At 40.0% G+C, this 19,278-nt stretch overlaps 1 protein-coding gene across 1 annotated transcript in view; it reads right to left on the bottom strand.

Annotated features, from left to right (window-relative positions):
- LOC117447680 (ethanolamine kinase 1) overlaps nt 1–18,076 on the bottom strand; it is a 39,059-nt gene extending 20,983 nt beyond the window's left edge. The window contains exons 1-3 of the mRNA XM_034084502.2: nt 17,606–18,076; nt 10,331–10,593; nt 8,843–8,992 (exon numbers count right to left, since the gene is read on the bottom strand). Of these exons, the coding sequence (XP_033940393.1) occupies nt 8,843–8,992; nt 10,331–10,593; nt 17,606–17,746 (554 nt within the window). The 5' untranslated portion in view covers nt 17,747–18,076. The remainder of the gene's footprint in view (nt 1–8,842; nt 8,993–10,330; nt 10,594–17,605) is intronic.
- Nucleotides 18,077–19,278: the final 1,202 nt, after the last annotated feature.

A 19,278-nucleotide genomic window follows, 5' to 3' on the forward strand; every position in this document is an offset into this window, starting at 1 on the left:
CAGAGCGCTTACTTTACATGATGTCCTTTAAAGCATGTCCTTTAATGTTGGTAGAATTTCCCTTGAATGTCAAAACCAAAGATTATACTACAAGAAGTAATCCATCAAATATGGCACTTTGAATGAACTCGAATTTATCGTTTTTATCTTCAATACACAGATTGAAAACAGACTGAACTCCCGTAACGCAGCAAAAAATACAATAATAATCTAATTATTTCGAATGGGCTAAGTAATGAAAGTAGGTTTTAAATGGACGTGTTAAATAGAGGCAGAAATATGGAGAAACATTAGGGCTACATGTGAGAGAAAAAATTTGAGGTAAAAATGTAATCGTGAAATCTGAAATTTTTCTCAGAAATTCCCACTTTTCCCTCAGAATTTTCAACTTTTTTCTCAGAATTCCCACTTTTTTCTCAGAATTCTCACTTTTTCCTCAGAATTCCCACTTTTTCTCAGAATTCCGACTTTTTTTCTCAGAATTCCCACTTTTTACACAGAATTCCGACTTAGTTCTCAGAATTCCCACTTTTTTAAAATCAAAATTCAATCAAACTTTTTTTCTCTTCTGTACAAAGAAATATGGACTTTTTCCACTATGGACTTTGGGTAAGAGTGTTTGCTGGAAGAGCGCAGACACAGAAGATCAACTTTGTCCCAAACTCCACTTCTTATTTTAGGAGCAACATGTTTGTAAACTGAAGCGGTGGGACGTGCTTCTTTGAGAGGTTGCATGTCTTCTTTTCACTGTGTTGATGACTCCATCTATCAGTCTGTGAAACGCACCTGGAAGAAATGCTGCGCCAGCATCCGTCTTCTAATTAATTTTCGAGTTTCCTTTCAGGCGTCAGGCCACGATAAGAGGGTAATTTAAACACTACCTATTTATTCAAGGGGAACACACAGATGCTCCGGTATTATACACACTTAGACATCATTTATGAGGCCTGTTAGGAACGCACAATAAAAGCAGAGCCGTGTTTACAGACCTGACACTGAGGCTCTTCTGTCTGATACAACTTCTCCTGAACATCCTCAACAAGCAGGAAAGTAATTAAGTACATTCATACTTAAGTACATTTTCAAGGCTTTACTTGAGTATTTCTAGTCTACTTCTACTCCATAATGTAAGTATTAACAGTTTTGACTAGTTACTTTGCAGGTGTATTTTATGAATACAACAATTAAAGGAAGGTCTATTGTGCTTTTTTTGAGTTGTTCTCTTTCCTGTAGTGTGTTATAGGTTTGTGTGCATGTAAATGGTCTGCAAAGGCAACATTCCCAAAGTTCTCTCCGACACACTGAAACACCTCCATTTGACTCCTTTGTTCACTTCCGTAACATAATGACATCACTTTGTAACCCATGTCACCCATTGTACGTCATAGGCTAAGGGGCGGGACATCTCTTAGCGGTTGACCGATCACAACAGAGTCGGCCAGTTAACCAATCAGAGCAGACTGGGCTCTGGTTTCAGACAGAGGGTGAAAAGACATATTAGATAGATATAGATATTTTGAAGCTAACATTTTAGCCCTTTTACTTAAGTAACATTTTGAATGCTGGACATTTACTTTTAACAGAGTGTTTCCACACGGTGGTATCATTACTTTTACTTAAATAAATTAAAAGTATCTCTACCAAGGTGTTTATTCTATTTCAATCTTCCTTCCTGCTGTAGGAAAGATTAGATTAATGAAACAAGTTGACATCTAAACAGCGAAGCAAGTACTCAAAAAGATATATTTCGTTTTAAAAAAGGTGCTTGAGTTTGGATCTTTTTTTTTTTTTAAATCACATTTCAATAATTAAACAGAAATAGTGCAAATACTGTAAATCTTAAAAAGCATTTTCACAGCCAGGAATTTATCTGTCAGAGTTTGAATCACATCTCCTCCCTATGAAATCTTTCTGTTATTCCAAACCGACCCCCTCTGACATGCATAATGTATCTCCCTCCTCTCTAATGTGAATTAAAAACACACAGTCGAATGGTGAATCACCCTGATTCCCTTTCAGCCCGATCCATTGCTTTAAACTTAACAAACTGGCTTTACCATAGAAAGCCAGCCATTGCTCTGAGTCGAAAGCTAAATGAAAGACTTCCATTGACTTAAAATGGAAACCTGTCGTCTTGCCATCAGATCTTTTCCTCTCCTTTTCACCAGAAACTCTGCGTCAAGTGCGTTCGCCTCCTGCTCCTTGTCAAGTCTCTGTAAGGTAATTAGTGGAATTTCCTCCTCTGGCGCTTCATTATCAATGTGCCTTATTTACATATGATTTCAAACACCAGCCGAGCACTGGCATTTCTTTCCTTTTTACAGTTGTATGCGATTGGTGCGAGTGCAAACGGGAGACGTAGCGGGGGGCCTTTGGTTGCACCCTTTGCTTTTCTCTCCCATCTCTGACTTGCTCTGCGCTCGCTCGCTCTCTCTCTGCGAGCCGTGCAGCTGCTGCAGCTTCTTCCTCTTCTTCTCTGTATCGGTCTCTCTCTCTCTCTGCACAGCGGGGGGTTTGGGAGCTGAAGACCTCCTCTGCAGGTGCAGCCTCTTCCTGCTGCCTCTCCCTCGCCTTTCTTTCACCATTTCCTCTGAAGATCACATTCATACCACTCACTCATTCACCCTCAAGTACAAAAGTTTCCTCTGATGCCTGTTTAAAAAAATCACTTTCCCTTTTTTTATTCTTGGTTTTCTCTGTTTCTGCTTCTGTGCGCGTGCGTGCGTGTGTGTGTGTGTGTGTGTGTGTGTGTGTGTGTGTGTGTGTGTGTGTGTGTGTGTGTGTGTGTGTGTGTGTGTGTGTGTGTGTGTGTGTGTGTGTGTGTGTGTGTGTGTGCGTGCGTTACATTCAAGAGACTACTGAATAGTGTTTCTGATTAAACTCGTAAATATCATATTTTCAATCTAAAATCTTCTGACTTTATTTTCCTTTTCCAACACTTTTATAATATCATTTTAATTAAATTATATTTTCCTGATCACTGAGTGTTCTGCACGTCTGTGTTCGAGCAGCAGTGGGCCGTGTCACACAGATGTCTCACAATATAGCACCATCTATTGGGCCTCTGAGTGTGGTGCAGCCTCCTTCTTCACATGATAATTATGGTGAGAATGATTTAGCCACACTCGGAGTTTGTATTAAAAATAGCTCTTTGCACTAATTAGTGGAGTTTTCTAATAACTTTTGATACTCAAAAAACGTTCTCTTCTATTACAACTGAATCTTAAAAGAAAAAAAACTTTAATTTACAAGTTGACGTGGGTCAATAACGTAAAATTATCTTGAGACGTAAGTCAAATACTTCTCAATGCTCCATATAACTCTGTGCCGTCCATTGCATCCTTTACGTGTTGGTAGAAGGTATTTTAAATTAGTTTTAATCTTTAATAGATTGCTATTTCACTGAAAACAATATCAATATTATGGATTTATTTCATTTAACTGGATATTTCTGTCTATAAAAACCAAAAAAACTACTAATGGTGCTAAGTTGTGGAAGTGCATTATAAAATGATGTGTTAATAGAGAAATGGTTACAAGGCAGAACGGCACCACTTTACAATAAGACGACCCGAATAAAGGGTTTACGAATAGTTTGTAATTCATTCATTAATTAGGTTGTGAACACTTTATAAATCATTAATAAGCTTTTATAAGTCATGAGGTAAACAGGGCGACTGTGACCGGTTGCTTGCCAAATAGTGAGCCCACATTTATCTGTACTGCTAAGCCTTATATTGGCTAACTAGCTTACTTTGTCTTCTTCATCAGCCAGCATCCTTGGTATCTGTTGTTCACTGGGTGTTTCTCAATGTCAAGGACGCTTGCTTGGTAGCACATGTCTTCCGAGTCACTTACTTCAGAAGCGAGGCAAGAATACTTCCTGGCATTCGGAAAACGAAGAGTGGAACAGGCGAGCAAGTGTGCGTCATACGAGAGGCACCGCCTTACATTTTCCGCCACAGATTTGGGGAAATTGGTCCGTGCGCAAAGCATTGTGGGGATTTTAAGACCGCGGACTCTACACATGTGCAGCCTCGAGATTTTTCGCTACGAAGTACGCCGGGCTCGGTAGAATTCCAAGTATGCTGGACATTGGAACAGTCCTTCGGCGGGACTCGATGGCGTAGTATGCTTAGAATAGTGGCTCTGGAGCAGCTTTCCTCGACATTGAGAAACACCCAGTGAGTTGATTCTCGCTAAGTAGCCAATATAAGGCTTAGTCACCTTGCCAAATAGTGAGCCCACATTTATCTGTACTGCTAAGTCTTATAGTGGCTACTTAGATGACTTCATCTTCTTCATCGGCCAGCATCCTTGGTATCTGTTGCTCACTGAGTTGATTCTCGCTAAGTAGCCAATGTAAGGCGTAGTCACCTTGCCAAATAGTGAGCCCACATTTATCTGTACTGCTAAGTCTTATAGTGGCTACTTAGATTACTTCATCTTCTTCATCGGCCAGCATCCTTGGTATCTGTTGCTCACTGAGTTGATTCTCGGTAAGTAGCCAATATAAGGCTTAGTCACCTTGCCAAATAGTGAGCCCACATTTATCTGTACTGCTAAGTCTTATAGTGGCTACTTAGATTACTTCATCTTCTTCATCGGCCAGCATCCTTGGTATCTGTTGCTCACTGAGTTGATTCTCGGTAAGTAGCCAATGTAAGGCTTAGTCACCTTGCCAAATAGTGAGCCTGTGCTGATATAGGCACCTATGTTAGAACTGGTTTATAAATGGTTCTTGATGATTAATTAAAAGTGTTTACAACCTAATTCATAACCTAATTATAAACCCTTTATGAATCATGTATAAGGGTAGTCTCATTGTAAAGTGGTACGGGCTGAACATATGCACGTAGAGTGAGAATAGTTGACTGTCTTGTCTTCCTGTTGACAAAGTAGTCATGGAGTTAAGTGTTTTTATCAATCAGAAAGTTTAGTGTTACTCCATTTGTTACGTGTGAGAGGGGGGTTAGTTTATTTGAATTCTTTGTTTGTGTTATCTTTAGGGGATGAAAAGTGCTGTCGAAATACATTTTGATCTGATATGATGGATTTTTATCTCTTAAATCTCTTAAATACTTTCATCTTTCTGAATCCAGGAAGCTAAAAAACTCCTTATCATAACGTCTCCTCCACTGTCCCTCCTTGAATTGATTTTGTACCAAACTCCTTCTGCCAAAATGAAAAGAAACCCAGTTGTTCGGCAGCGGCTCAGAGACTCCGAGTCTTCCAGTTTGGGTTTGCGTGGACTTCCGACCCCTCGGCTGCGTACATAAACAAAGTTGAACGTTTGACCGATAAGCAGAGCTCTGCAGGAAGCTCGTGGCCCGAGCGTCTGTTTCTTTGTAGTGTCTCAAAGGCCCCGCTCACCTCTGACCCCTGACAGAGATAAAGCCATGTCACTGCCACGCAAGCCCCGCCCCCACCTCGTCTCTCCAACCATTCACAGCTCGCAGCGAAGAACTCCGTCCACGAGGTGACGGAGGTGAATGTGAAACTCCAGCACCGGCAGTAACTTAAAAAAGACAATATATGGGTGGACAGCAGCGGCTTTGAGAAATGTGCATATGGCATGTGAGAAAATGATAAGGCATCAGTGGAAGTGCTGCTGCCGAAGAGATAAAGATGTGGAAAATGCTGCTGGTTTCTGTCAGAGGGATGACTGCAGAAATCTGCTACTGAGCTATTTTACTACTGAGGTCCTGTATCCTCCCAACTGAGGCTCGATAGGTATTTATTTAACACGTATGTCATTTCCACAAAAGCAGATAATTGACAGCTCTCTTCTCACTGGGACGGTTGACCATTCAAACTATTTAACCTGTTAAACCCGAGAGGCCCCTAATCCGGGTCTGGCGGGTAGTTTTTTCATGAAACTGTGTCTCAGGGCTTCTTAATATTTAAAAATATATTACTGTGTCATACTCACTTAACGGTTAGAAATTCAGCTAACTGAAGATATGAACAATTGTTACCGAAACAAAGCACAAGTCTCACAAGAAGCGTGTAAATGACCCCTGAGTGAAAAAATTCTAACACACTTAGCACAGAACTCAAGGTAAAAAATACCCTTATTACTTATCGTAACTGCACAAACAAGATATCCGATTAAAGCTTTTAAAAAGGGAAGATATAGTCATTTGTTCTGGGAATGTCATTTTCGAGCCTGAGACCTGAAAAACAGACTCAGGGCTTAACAGGTTAAAATATGTCCTTCAAGGATTAGACCAGGGGTGGGGAACCTTTTTCCTAAACGGTGACGTCATGACGCAGCAGCGGCAGCACCAGTCGGGCTCTGGGCGGTGTGAACAGAGCGGGAGCAGAAAAGGGAAACCGGAGCTGAACCAGAAAAGCTCTAGCACGGAGCTATAAAGGGAAAAGCGCTGGTGTGAAAGCCGCATCTGAGTGTTTAGATAGTTAACTTAGTCTAAGTTCTCTGTGGGTCTCAAACGGTTTGGACACCATTTATGTAAACACATATTTCCATTTGAAAGGGGAGTGATTAGTAAAAGACGCATGAATAATGAAAAAAGGTAAGATACACTTGTTGAGAGCTAAAACTAGTCTTTGCTGCTGCCTCAAAGAGGAGCAGGGGGGAGAGGGGGGAGACGGGTGAGGCTGGTTCAGGAGCCCAGACACACTCACAACTATAAATAAACCAAAGACAAATAAATACACAAGTTTCAATGTTTTTTCATATTGGATATGGTATGTTATTGGTTATGGCCATGTTCTTATGATTTTATGATTATTTAAATGTATACAGTTCTGTTTCATATGGGTGTAGTCTCTTTATTTCCCCCTCAAAATGCACCAGATCGATGCATTTAAGTCCAACATTTAAAAAAAAAAAAATCTTACCGGGGGAGCATGCCCCCGGATAGGGTTGGGTACCGAGAACCGGTTCCGAACCGGAACCGGTTCCAACATTTCGATTCCAACGGTATCATTTAGAAATGTGAATTTCGGTTCCGCTTTTCGATTCCTGAGGAAATGTTTCTCGCCGCTCTCCGTAGCCTTTCTGCATGACTGCAGCGGGGCGGGAAATGTAGCGTTGTATCTACATTTCCTACAGTGTAACCTGAGACCAGGGCCGGCCTGTCGCACTGGCATTATAAATGTTCGCCTAGGGCGCCAGATCTGTGGAGGCGCTGCGCTGACAGCTCTGGGAGAAAAAATAAATGTTTTGACCGTTGGTGCTCATCCTAATTTTCGGCCTTGATGTAACAACATTCATAATTAAGTAAATGTAACACCCTTTTCATCCCGGTTACACTTTTCATTTGCCCTGTACGATGGGCGCTGCAAGTGATGAAAATGGGGGATGTTGGCTTATCTGGCAACCGCAGCTCACAGCCAAAGTGCGCGTGAGCGAGGGAGAAGGGGAGGGTGCACTGGAACCGGCGCTGTTGTTATTAGCATCTGGTGCTAGCTGCTAACGGAAGAAGAAGATGTTTCTACAATGAGGTGGAGGAGAGTCCTCTCCAGTCAGACTGAGAGGCTGATAACTTCAGCTCAGTGAGGTAAAGGACTCTCAGTGTTTAGATAGTTCACTTTAGTCTAAGTTATCTCAGTGGGTCTCAAACGTTTTGATCACAATTTATGTAAACACATATTTCCAAGGCACTCTTTTATAATTATTGGGATAAAACAGGTTTGAAATCATTCCAATGTATACTATAGGACAGTAAACCAGACATATCGTTTTAAACTGGAGAGATAAAAAAATATGCATAAATAAAATAGTAAAATAAGATATGAATGAACAACAAAAATAAAATGCATTACATGTAGGCTATTTGTTATTTAATTATTCAAATGTAAACCGATCTTTTTCATATGGGTGTTTGGAGTTGTACCCCCTAGATCTAGTCTCTAGTAATTCTGCGTGTGCACCAGATTGAAGCATTTTACTTCAAAATGTTCAAACATTTCTTCCCGGTATGCCTGAGAGGCAGATATGCTTGTTTTTCTCAACAAGAACTGTTTTTAAAAGTTTGACTGTTGTAGCTTCAGGGGTTCTCAGGTTAAAGTTACATAGCAGTGAATATAAACAGACTGATTAATGTGAATATTACTTTAAACTAACCTGTGTAAAAGTTTCTCGAATAAATGTAATTTCTTTGGTGGAAGAAGCATGTATCATTTTTTTACCCTGCCCCTCAAAGAATCGGAATCGAGAACCGTTAAGAACCGGAATCGAAAAGTAGAATCGGAATCGGAATCGTGGAAATTCAAACGATACCCAACCCTACCCCCGGACCCCCCTAGAGGATTTGAGGTCCACCTCCACTTAAAATATGTTCACATGGATAGGTTCCTACATAGATTTGCAAAAAAGAAAAAAAATAGTAACCCATGTCCATATGTTTATTATGGGTTAGTAGACTTAAAGTTTAGGGCCATCACTATGGGCAGCAATGCTGTAAATATTGACCAATAAATCCAGGAAAATGGCACAAAAGCAAACTGGTAGTGGCCTGGCTGGGTGTATAATTCCCGGCCTGACTGCGAGAGAAACTTGCACGCCACAAATTCTCTGGACAATGAGCGGCTCTATTCACACATTGGCTCCTACATCATTATTTAGACTTTGTACTATAGAGACTGGTGAGAATGATTCTGACATGCGTGTTCCCACATACTGTATAACAGAATGTGTTCAAATGGGCTTAAAATCGTTATAAAAGTAGCTGAGAACTCTCTGCTATGCTACTCTGATTTAGTATAGGCAGTATAAAATCTCTCTAAGACCTTATTTCAGGCGCCTCTCCAACAACCGTTAAAACACTTTGAGAAGTCTGGGCTATGATATATGATTTTGTCCACACAGCAGTACCTCTTTGTGCCGCGCTGCTCCTCTGAGCTGCTGTTCCGGCTCTGCACCAGCGTGAGAAAGTGGGACATTTTGGTCCAGAGAAGAGGTTCAGCAGGCGCACCACATTTTGGCTGGATGGAGTGGATTCTCCCCATCTCTGCTGCGATCAATCTGCGGAGAGAAAACATTTTCTCCGATGAGCCTTGGCCGACGCTGTTATTGCACAAACAACCATTATCAGAGGAGAAACACAACTCCCTTTCCATTTAGCCTCCTTATCTCCTTCTTCTCAAAAAAAGGGCCTTGTTGCATCCGTGACCTTTTGACTACTTGAGTGCTCGTTCTTGAGGATCTCAATGGTGACATAAAGTTTTCTGGGCTCTCCCCACAGAGGGTATCAGCAGCGGGGGTGGGGGGGTGATGGATGCGTATCACGGCCCTGGCTGTCCTACTGTCCTCTGCTGAGAATAATGATGCTGGACTGTTATCATGAGGGTGATGAATGGAACCGGGGGCATGACTAAACAACATTGCCCAACATGAAACATGACTTAAGTTATTTAAAAACACCTGCATTAGCACAATTGAAAGGCTCAACATATATACACACATGACCTTGAGCCACCACTGACTGTTTTCTTAGAAAACAAATGGTCAACATTTCACATTTCTTTCAATAAACCTGAGGAATGTATACAGTCTGACCACGGCATGGACCTGGGAAAAACAGCCATGGGCGTCTTCATGGGAATTTCTCTATGCTATTGTAGAAACTATTTTGGCTAGCAGTCACACTCAATGAAACTGTGGTAAAGGATATCTTAACTACGATATTATGCTTCAACTTTTAGAGTGAACATTAAAATCAGTAGCCTAGTTTAAATAATAAACTCAACGATTTAAAAAAAGTCATTCTGACGGTGACTCAACACATTGTTTTCATATAATTATGCAATAATAACTCAATACATTTGGCAAATGTGTTGAAGGAATAAAATCTTTACAAAAAGTTTCTCTAAACAAAATAAAGCGTCAGTGCATGGTACAATGTGTAGTGGATTGCTGATAACATATATCTTTGATTCATTATTTATTTATTTATTGCATGCTTTTGATGTTCTTAGTGCTTTTATTCTGGAGAATAAGAACATGTATAGTCGGTATATATATATATATATTGAATTCTTTTAAAAAAAGGTGTATTTCATCAAATAGCACAATCATTATAGTAAGCCATGAAAAAACTGCTAAATGTTAATGCCGTTTTAGAATTTCTTTGAAATGTGAGCATGACTTGTTTAAGATTTAACTCTCAAACAGTGAATTCTGAGGAAATCACATTCTGTCTCTTTTAAGGCCAAATTCCTACACAATGATCATCATAGTGTAGTTTAAAGCTGGGAGTGAGAGAACTGTGAAAGTGAAATATGAACCAGGCCCTTCCCAAAGCCTCTGATCAAATCAACCTCACAACAGAACCACATGAGTGTGAGAGCTGCTGGCAGAGACCTGTAGATGGAGGGTTGCAGCAGCAGCTCGTCCTCCAGCACGGTTCCTCTCACAAACTCGTAGCAGATGCCGTTCTGGAAGCTGCAGAAAATCTGCGGCCCGCAGCCGTGGGCGTGCAGGACCTGAAACATCTCCAGCTCCCGGTCCCGGTTCACAAAGAGCTCCGTCATCTGGCCGTACAGACGCACCAGAACGCAGCCGGGCTCCTGGAGAGGCGCCACGAAGCAGCCCATCAGCTGGTTGGTGATGCCCTCTGTGAACCTCTGGAGAGGAGATCACAAGGGAAGTTCCCAATAAAGATGATTAGGGCCAAATGTAAACAAAAAGTTTGGAGATATGACCAATATTTTATTAATTTTTTTTAGATTGAAGTCAGAATTCAGGAAAAAAGTTGAAATTCTGGAAGAAATAAAGAAACAAATCATTAGAAAATATTTTTTCTTTCTTTTCTTTCTTTGTTCTTGTTTAATCCGAATATATTTGTTTGACAAAAAAACGTGAGCCAAATGCGAAAGATTTGTTGTGATCCGACCATTTTTTAGATGAAGCCAGTTTCCTGAGAGAAAGAAAGTGTTTTTGTTTTCTTTGTTCTTGTTAAATCAGAATATATCTTTTGGGGGGGGGGGGGTCTACAGAATGCTGAAGTTAAAAAAAAGGTGACAAGAAATTTGAAATAAATGAATTTCTTTTTCTGCAAATCTCAGAATTCTGACTTGATTTGATTTTGATGAAGTATAATTTTAACCCAGAAGGGTCCTGCTTTATAAACGAGTGCCCTGGCCTTGCCTTTCAGAGGGACTGCAACAAAGAAACACAACCATGTAATAAAATGAATGGACAATTAGACATAAAAACAGAAAAGACGATACAGGTGTTCACAGCACACGCAACAGCATGACAGATGTAGAGCTGCAGAGAGCTACAGCCTGACCTTGTTGACGCTAAAGATCACACTGTACTGTGTGTGTGCGTGTGTGTGTGTGCGTGTGTGTAACAATACCACAGTCACCACTGTTTGCCTGCAGAGGCCCCATCGTCTGTTGTCATTCAGTGGTTTCTCAAAGTCTCATTCTCTCCACAGTCTCTACGGTTTTCCCTGAGCCTCAGAGAGGAGCCGACAGTTCTTCATTTAGATGGAAAGCGAACAAACATGCCCACCTTGACATCTGATAAAGTATTTATGTGGAGGATGAAGACTTTCCACTGGCTTTGACACTGCTATCAATGTCTCTTCTATTATATCTTTACACGGGCAAGATTTCAGATTTGCTGTACTACCATTTCCTTTATATCATTCCTTTATGGTCATTTCAAAACAAAGTGTCATTATTCTTATCTTTGTTCTGGCCTTTCTCTACCCAAAGAAATGTTAGATTACAGTGTACCTGATTTGATAAAGGGGGAAAACAAGGCACATATTCAGGATTGCCTATAAATTTGCCAATCAGTTCTTAAAATGTATTTTAATTATTTATCATATTTAAAGCGCTTTCTCTTTCATTTAAAAACATCTCTGTTAACTTATATTCCTTTGTTCCTTCAAGCCCTACATTTGATCTAATGTCTTATCAATAGAAAAACTATTAAAATATATTATTTGGTTATTTAACAGGGATAGTGCACTTTCATAAAAATTGACATACATGCGCAAGAGTTAGCCAAGTGGCAATTTTTCTTCTGTAGTTCTTGGATAGTCTGTTGTTTCAGAGTCACAATAAAACGTATTTTAATATTTAAAAATAACACGTTTATGAAAACATTTGCAAAATAGAGGCTCCCAATAAAGGTAATTCCAATAAAAACATATTATTGCATCGTAAAAACTTTAAAAAAGGAAGGAAAGGAAAGAAAAGGTTGTAAAATAGAAATAAATAGAAAATACAAGTTGGTAGTTTGAAATAAAATCTCTGCATAGTAAGGCACAGGTGTCACAGTGGGAACTCTCTGTCCTTCCCTTCATATATTCCAAACAGACGAACACAATACATCATTAAAGGGACTTTTGGGACCTAAGGCTGAAGGGAGACATCCAGTCTTTGTGTACACGGCTGGACCTTGTGTAGATTGAGAGGTCACTCACCAATGTGCTCTCACCTTACAAACATAAACCCTATTTCTCTGAAAGATTGGACCTTGTGTTTGCACATGGGACCAGAATGGGATTGTCCTGTCTCCGACAACACTACACATCTGTTCCCAGGGTTGATAAAATAAAAACCGTCTACTTTTGTTGTGAGGCTACCTTGGCTTTTCTGTTGGTTTCATACCGGGTTTTTTTATACAGAGCAAGACATTTGAGTTTTGGGTTACATTTTATCACCATCAGTATCCGTCCGATTCAATTTATAACAATTAAAAACATCAGCTAGTTGTACTTTAAGGCACTGACACACCAAGATCAGTCAATCTCTGCACGAACATTTCTTGGTCATCACATGATTTACCACTTACTCATACAGTATGTTTTTATTCGGTTAGCCGTGGCTCTGAGAGGACTTTTAAGTTTGAGCGAATCAGTGCACAAGTAGAAAAACTACATTGATGGAAACAAGCAAACTACTTAGGTCAAGAGGACATCTTGATCGTTGTATTTCGACAATGACATGACCTGACTTGTATGGAGCTTAGTAAAGGGAGAGAGTGCTTTGGAAATGGTTGGGAAAGTGTAGCTTTGTGTTAATAAAGGAATCGTAAATGTCTGCAGGCTTAGCTGTCCCTTTAATACAGACTACCACAATCTGCTGGTTTGCAATGTGTTCAATTTAGACTTTTTGACCATGATACAGGCGGCAATGATGGTTTGGTTTGCTGTGGCCTTAAAACATGGTCCCAATTTAAAAAGCATAACGCTGGCAATATTCGAAAGTCTTGTTAACATCAAAAACTTCTATGAATAGATCAAAAACGTGTTAGTCTGTTTCTCAATAATATCTGACCTCTCCAGTCTCTGGTTTTCCACTCCTTGCCCAGTGGGTAAATCTATAGATCAAGTTCACTGTCACTACCATTTCATGACCTTGCATGCTTAAAGGTCACCTATTATGCTATGTTTAGGCAATAGCATAGGTCTCAGATATATACAAATATATAAAAAACATGTCTATGAAGTGTTTTGCTCAACATACCAATTGCCCAACTTTTGAGAGAGCGAAACGTCACAGATTACCCAGAATGCTTCAGAAGTACCCGTATGTGCGCCATATAGAGCATGCGCAACTTTAACCACACCCCCCAAAAGGCTCGTTCACATCAAGCCGTCCCGTGGGTTAGATGCGCGTTCATAATGCAGAGGAAAATAACTCTCAGAATAACGTTATTAGCACATTTTACAACTTGAGGACCGAATGTATAGACCTAATAAGGGCTATACAAATGTTCATACTGGGTAGTTTATTTGGTTAAAAAAAAAGTATCCAACGATTTACAAACCACTCTTTCCCCATGTTAGTCAATGGGAAGAAGTATTTCCGGGCCCAGGGACATCACACGGACTGATACGGAAGTTGCAGTCCCGCCATTTGGACACTACGAATTGTGGGACCAGAGTCCGGAGCACTTCCTGGGGGCTTGATTCTAGCCATGCCTCGTATCCCTCTATTTCACTTCCTGTTTCAAAAGTGCTGATCTGGGCTATAAAGCTTTAAGAAAAAATAAGAATTGATAAAAAAGAAAAAAATAGGGGTCTGAGCTCATGCGGGACCCGGCAGCTACCGTCTAAACTAAATACTGCCGTGATGAAACGCCATATCATGGATTATCAAGGATTCTCTCTGAAACAGTCTGGAGCTCAAAGGCTTTCTCTCTTGCTGGTTATACCACAAGGTGAGTTCCTTTCTACTTCCTGCTTCTTCACACACATGCTCTCCAGTACAGGTTAGCTCTGAGTGTTAGCGATGCTAATGTAAACACCGACCATATTACGTCCAAAACAGTCGGGCATTGTTTCTGATAGCAACGTTTCTGATTGGCCCGTGGGTCCACATTTCAGATATTACGTCATATCGGACTCAAATCTGGATCAGCTCCGTTAGAGCCCCGTTTTTAGAGATTTGGGTACGGAGGAAAAGAGAGAGGGTTTTATTTTCTGACGCTGCGTGAGTTCCCTGACCCACCGGGGACACATGTTTATGTATAAAAAAGTGCATTTGGCATGATAGGTCCCCTTTAAGTAAAAAATGTAGATTTTCCATACTTTTGTTGAAAATGATTTTGTTTTTAAATGAAATGTGTATTGTCAGTATTATCTAACATACACATGTAGGTATGAATTCCTATAGACTTAAAAATAACACTTATCACACAGCACACTTTATGTTATCTGGCATCAAGTTACTCAGTCACCAACAAAGGTGATATAACTTGTTTTGGTTGATTATGCTTTTATGCAACAAGACGTGATGCTTGAAGAGTCCATTTCAGCACAGCCAATCATAGAAGAGTATTCTGTCCTGTAACAGGTGCACACCCACACAGTCCTGAATCACTGAGCCCACATGAGCACTTGCGGGTAAAGTTAATCTGGGCAGACACTTTCTATGAACCCTCAGGTTTGTTAACTCAAACAAAACAGCTTCTGCGCCTGGCTGCATATTGATTTTTTTGTTGGCATTTTGAATCAAGTTTATTCGAACAAGTGTTGACAAGAAGAGGGAACAGCGGCGTACGGTCTTCTTTGTGGAATTAAAGTGAGAAGAAAAACATGGAACCATGCCTGGGAAATGCATACAATACGGTCTATTCTTCAGAGAAGTTCAGTTTTATGTCACAGAATCCTCAGTCAAGATGGCAATTTGCAAAAGACGTCTCCAATAACATTGAACAAGTTCACTATGGGTTATGAAGCATCTTTTGAAGGAAGCCATGGGGGAAATTGATCGTGGAACTGCTCAAATTGCATTAACACAAAGAGTGAAACAGCATGAAGTCTGCCTTATATCCCCTGTGAACACAAGTTTACCTTGGATGAATGGAGGTGTTATATTGAATTCAAAGTTCCACCACTGCACATCTCCCTTTACTCAACTTTCATCAGTGCTGCTTATTTTGGGAAGATACTCAAACACAATCAGAAGGACAGAAACTACCAGTATTCACAAATGTCAGTGATATTATGCAGTGACAATGTCAACAAAATGTATTTTGAGATGTCATGTGACATAAAGGGGGACTTAACATCTAGGTTAGGGTCACGGCCCGTCTACACTACAGGCATCGAAAAATGCTTTCAACGCTTCGCCCATTCACTTGAATGGGGTGACGTAGAAGATTTTGAATCTTCGCCGAACTGCATTGTGGGGCTTTGCAAGCATCGTGAGCATCAAAAGTTGAGCAATGTTCAACTTTTGATGCTCCCGATGCTTTCGAAGCTGGCATCAGCCAATCAAATCCCGTTTATGCAAATCCCGCCAGTACAAGCGCTAGCCAATCAAACCACTTGCAAGCTGGGAGAGCCAGACCACAGTTCATTTCCTCATATTCCAAACGAGAAATTACGGTAGCAAATCACCCGGTTCTTTCCGACCAGAACTATTTACCGGGATACAAACCGGAGGAACCAGGCATGGAGGGAGGGGGCAGAGACAGGGGGTGAAACTGGTAGGTTTTCGCCTGTTTGGGGATTTTATATCCAGTTTACTTCATTTTAACATTGCTATTGCTTTGTATGCCGGCGGCGGGAGATTCATGTGATAGGTTGTTGGTCGCAAAAAATCGCCAAGCTTCAGACACGCCCAGCTTCAAGATTGTTTGATGCCTGTAGTGTAGACGGGCCGTTAGGGTTGCACAGTAAAGATTCAGTAAACCAAACCTTAATGTGGTCAATCAAAACCATTTGACTATTTAAACAAAATATGATTAATGGATCCCAATAATAAATGTTCCAGATGTCTAAAATAAACCTTGTGCAGCTGGATGGCATCCTAACAACCCACGCTTTCAACAAAACTTGGAAACCTTCACTCATTAACTATAACTAGGCAGTTGCAGTGATAGAAAGTAGGGTTGGGAGGTGTACGAGTTTGTCAAGTTTTTCCTAATCAGGGGTATCTAATGAACGAACACCCAATAACATGAACACTATCAAACTACAAGTATTTTTCTGTGCAATACAAGGATTAGCAGTGATCGTGAACTAGGGGTGCAACAACTAATCGACTTAATCGATTAAAATCGATTACCAAATTAGTTGCCAACTAATTCAGTCGTCGATTCGTTGGTGACGTCATCACGTGCGTTTTACGCGCCGTTAAGCTACAACGTTATTGGTACTGGAGACATTTAAAACATATATGTCATGTATTATTGATACAAAAACATTATATCGCAGTCTTAGTGTGGCCAGCTCGTTTATAATATGTAAAAAGACAAACAAATGCGTCTATGAGGTATTTTCGATCAGACGAGATCTCTCTCCCTGGTCTGTGTGGGAGGGGGCGGGGCCGTTTACACACACGCGGCTGCTACATGCAGCAACACACTGCGGAGGTGGCGGAGAGAACGCCGCTCCGAGGTGTTGTTAAACTTTACCCGTCTCGATGCTCGTTGCCTAAAGTGCAATAAGAGTTTAGCATGTCAGGGCGGTAACACGAGCAATTTGTCTAAACATTTAGCAAAAGTGCTCCACATCCAGACGGAGGAATGCACCGGGTTGGACTGTCTTTCTAGCAGCTCTGTAGCCCCGTCCACGAGTAATGTTTCCACGTCAGGTGTTCTGTATGCTAGCAGCAACACACGGAGTTAACTACATTATACAAACATGGGGTAATGATTTGAGGTAACTGAATTAGTTAGTTTGTTAAAGTTTCAGCTATTCTGTTTACAGTTCTGTCATCACATTATTTATTATTTGATGTGAAATATTATTTATTTAATTTAAATGAAAAGCAATGTTCATTTTGTAAACAATTTGCTTAGTTAATTTAATAATATGTATTTTTTAATCAAGTATTCATCTTTATTGTCTTCATTGTTAGTTTCCACATGCCTAAAACAACCTCAAGCTAAATCTAAAAGTTGATGGCTAAATAAGAGCGTTTGAGAAATTGTGCAAGGCATAATAGTCCGAATAGTCGATTAATCGTTTCATTAATCGATAGATTAATCGACTATCAAATTAGTCGTTTGTTGCAGCCCTATCGTGAACATCCAAGTTTCAGTAAACCAACCTACCGAACAACCAATATGGCGATGCAATCATAAACAGATAATGCTGTTGAGAAAGTGTATCTTTTATACACTTATTGAATCACAAATACGGAGAGAAAAACATCAACTTGCCTTCATCTGAATGTCCTGTGCATCCCAATTAGGACGGAGTCTGCCGAGGAGATCCAGGATTCCTTTATGAGGCTTATGTTCGTCAATATGAAGGTCAAAATGAAGAAGCTGATTCCTAGCACCACCATTCTTACTGTCCATCTTCAACAAGATGAGCAGATACTAGGCCTTAAGAAAAAGTTTGAGGTCCAGAAATCTTCAGAAACAAAACTCTACTCTGTTGGAAAACCATCAAAACATCCTCCGAACGCTGGCCACTTGGATCAAACTTTTGGAGGCCAACCGTGGGTTTAATCTTGAAACAAGAAGAAAATGAATAAAGCAACGTTGAAAAGAGGTAGAAAAGTCAAAATAATCCACAGCAGAGCGTGTTGATTTGCTTCTGTCGTCAGGACGTTTGGAGAGCCATTGGCAGGTGACTGGAGTTGTCCAGTTGTGTGTCCAGTGACTCAGCAGTCCAGCTTATCAGGGGCCAATGTTCCTCTGGGCATCTCCATCCACATGCGTGCAGAGTTTACATATTAACCACTGCAGGGACCTCTGTAGCAGGCAGGGGTAGTGTTAAAGGTCCCATGTCATGCTTTTCCAGTTTTAGACACTTTAGCTGGCAAGGATGGCTGGTGTAGCTGGTTTAGCTGGTTTAGCTGGTTTCGATCAGCATTTCCGTTTACAGCCATCAAGCACTGGAATACTCGTCCAGTTGAACTTAAAACCTGTACTGATTTTAACTCGTTTTCCTATGGTGCAAAATGATATTAAGCAACCAGTCATGCCAACATTAATTACACTGTAATCTGAGTTTTTTAATTTTTTTATTTGAACTGTATTGTCATACTATATCGTAGATATTTTATTTAAGTGTATTTGAAGTGTACTAAGTGCTATTTCGTAACCTGAATTTAAATCAGGCTTTGTAATTATTTGAGTGACCGAGATCATGTAAGTGTATTTCAAGTGTACTATGTATTAATGTATTGAGCTATACTTAAATCAGGTTTTAAAATTGTTTGACTGATAGAGATCATGCAATGTTATTGTTTGTTTATTGATTGTTATGAACCTGTCTGAGGACCACAGATGGAAATTAGCTATTAGCTATAATCTGGCATATTGCATCTCTTCTCTTTGCTGAGATTAATGTTTTTGTATGCATGGTCCTTCTATAAATAAATAAATAAATAGCTGGTGCACCAGCTAAACCAGCTAAACCAGCCATGCTTGCCAGCTAAAAACAACAGCATCCATCTATCACCTGCTTATGTTTAATAATAGTATTAAATAGTCCATTCGGGAAGTTTACCAGAATTCCAGGTGACCAGCATACATTGTTTAAATACTGGTATGATTATTTAAACCAGAGAACATAAATATATTACAAAGATTCATTGTGTCATGTATTCTGGTATCTACCAAAATAAAGACATTGTATAGTGTTCATAGCAGTATTTCCATTTCATAAATAGCAATAAAGAGCTAGTTAATATAATAAAATACACGGTAACAATACAATAATTGTACAAATAACAACCAACCTGCAAATCAACCTACACATCAAAATAAATATATTATCTAAAACAGGTGCATTTGATTTAAAATAAAAGTAATAAATAGAATTCAATATTTAAATGGTAACAAAAACAGTAACACTATGTATTATAAGAAAAAGGCAACAA

Source organism: Pseudochaenichthys georgianus, chromosome 6 (assembly GCF_902827115.2).
Source record: "Pseudochaenichthys georgianus chromosome 6, fPseGeo1.2, whole genome shotgun sequence".
NCBI classification, from domain to species: domain Eukaryota; kingdom Metazoa; phylum Chordata; class Actinopteri; order Perciformes; family Channichthyidae; genus Pseudochaenichthys; species Pseudochaenichthys georgianus.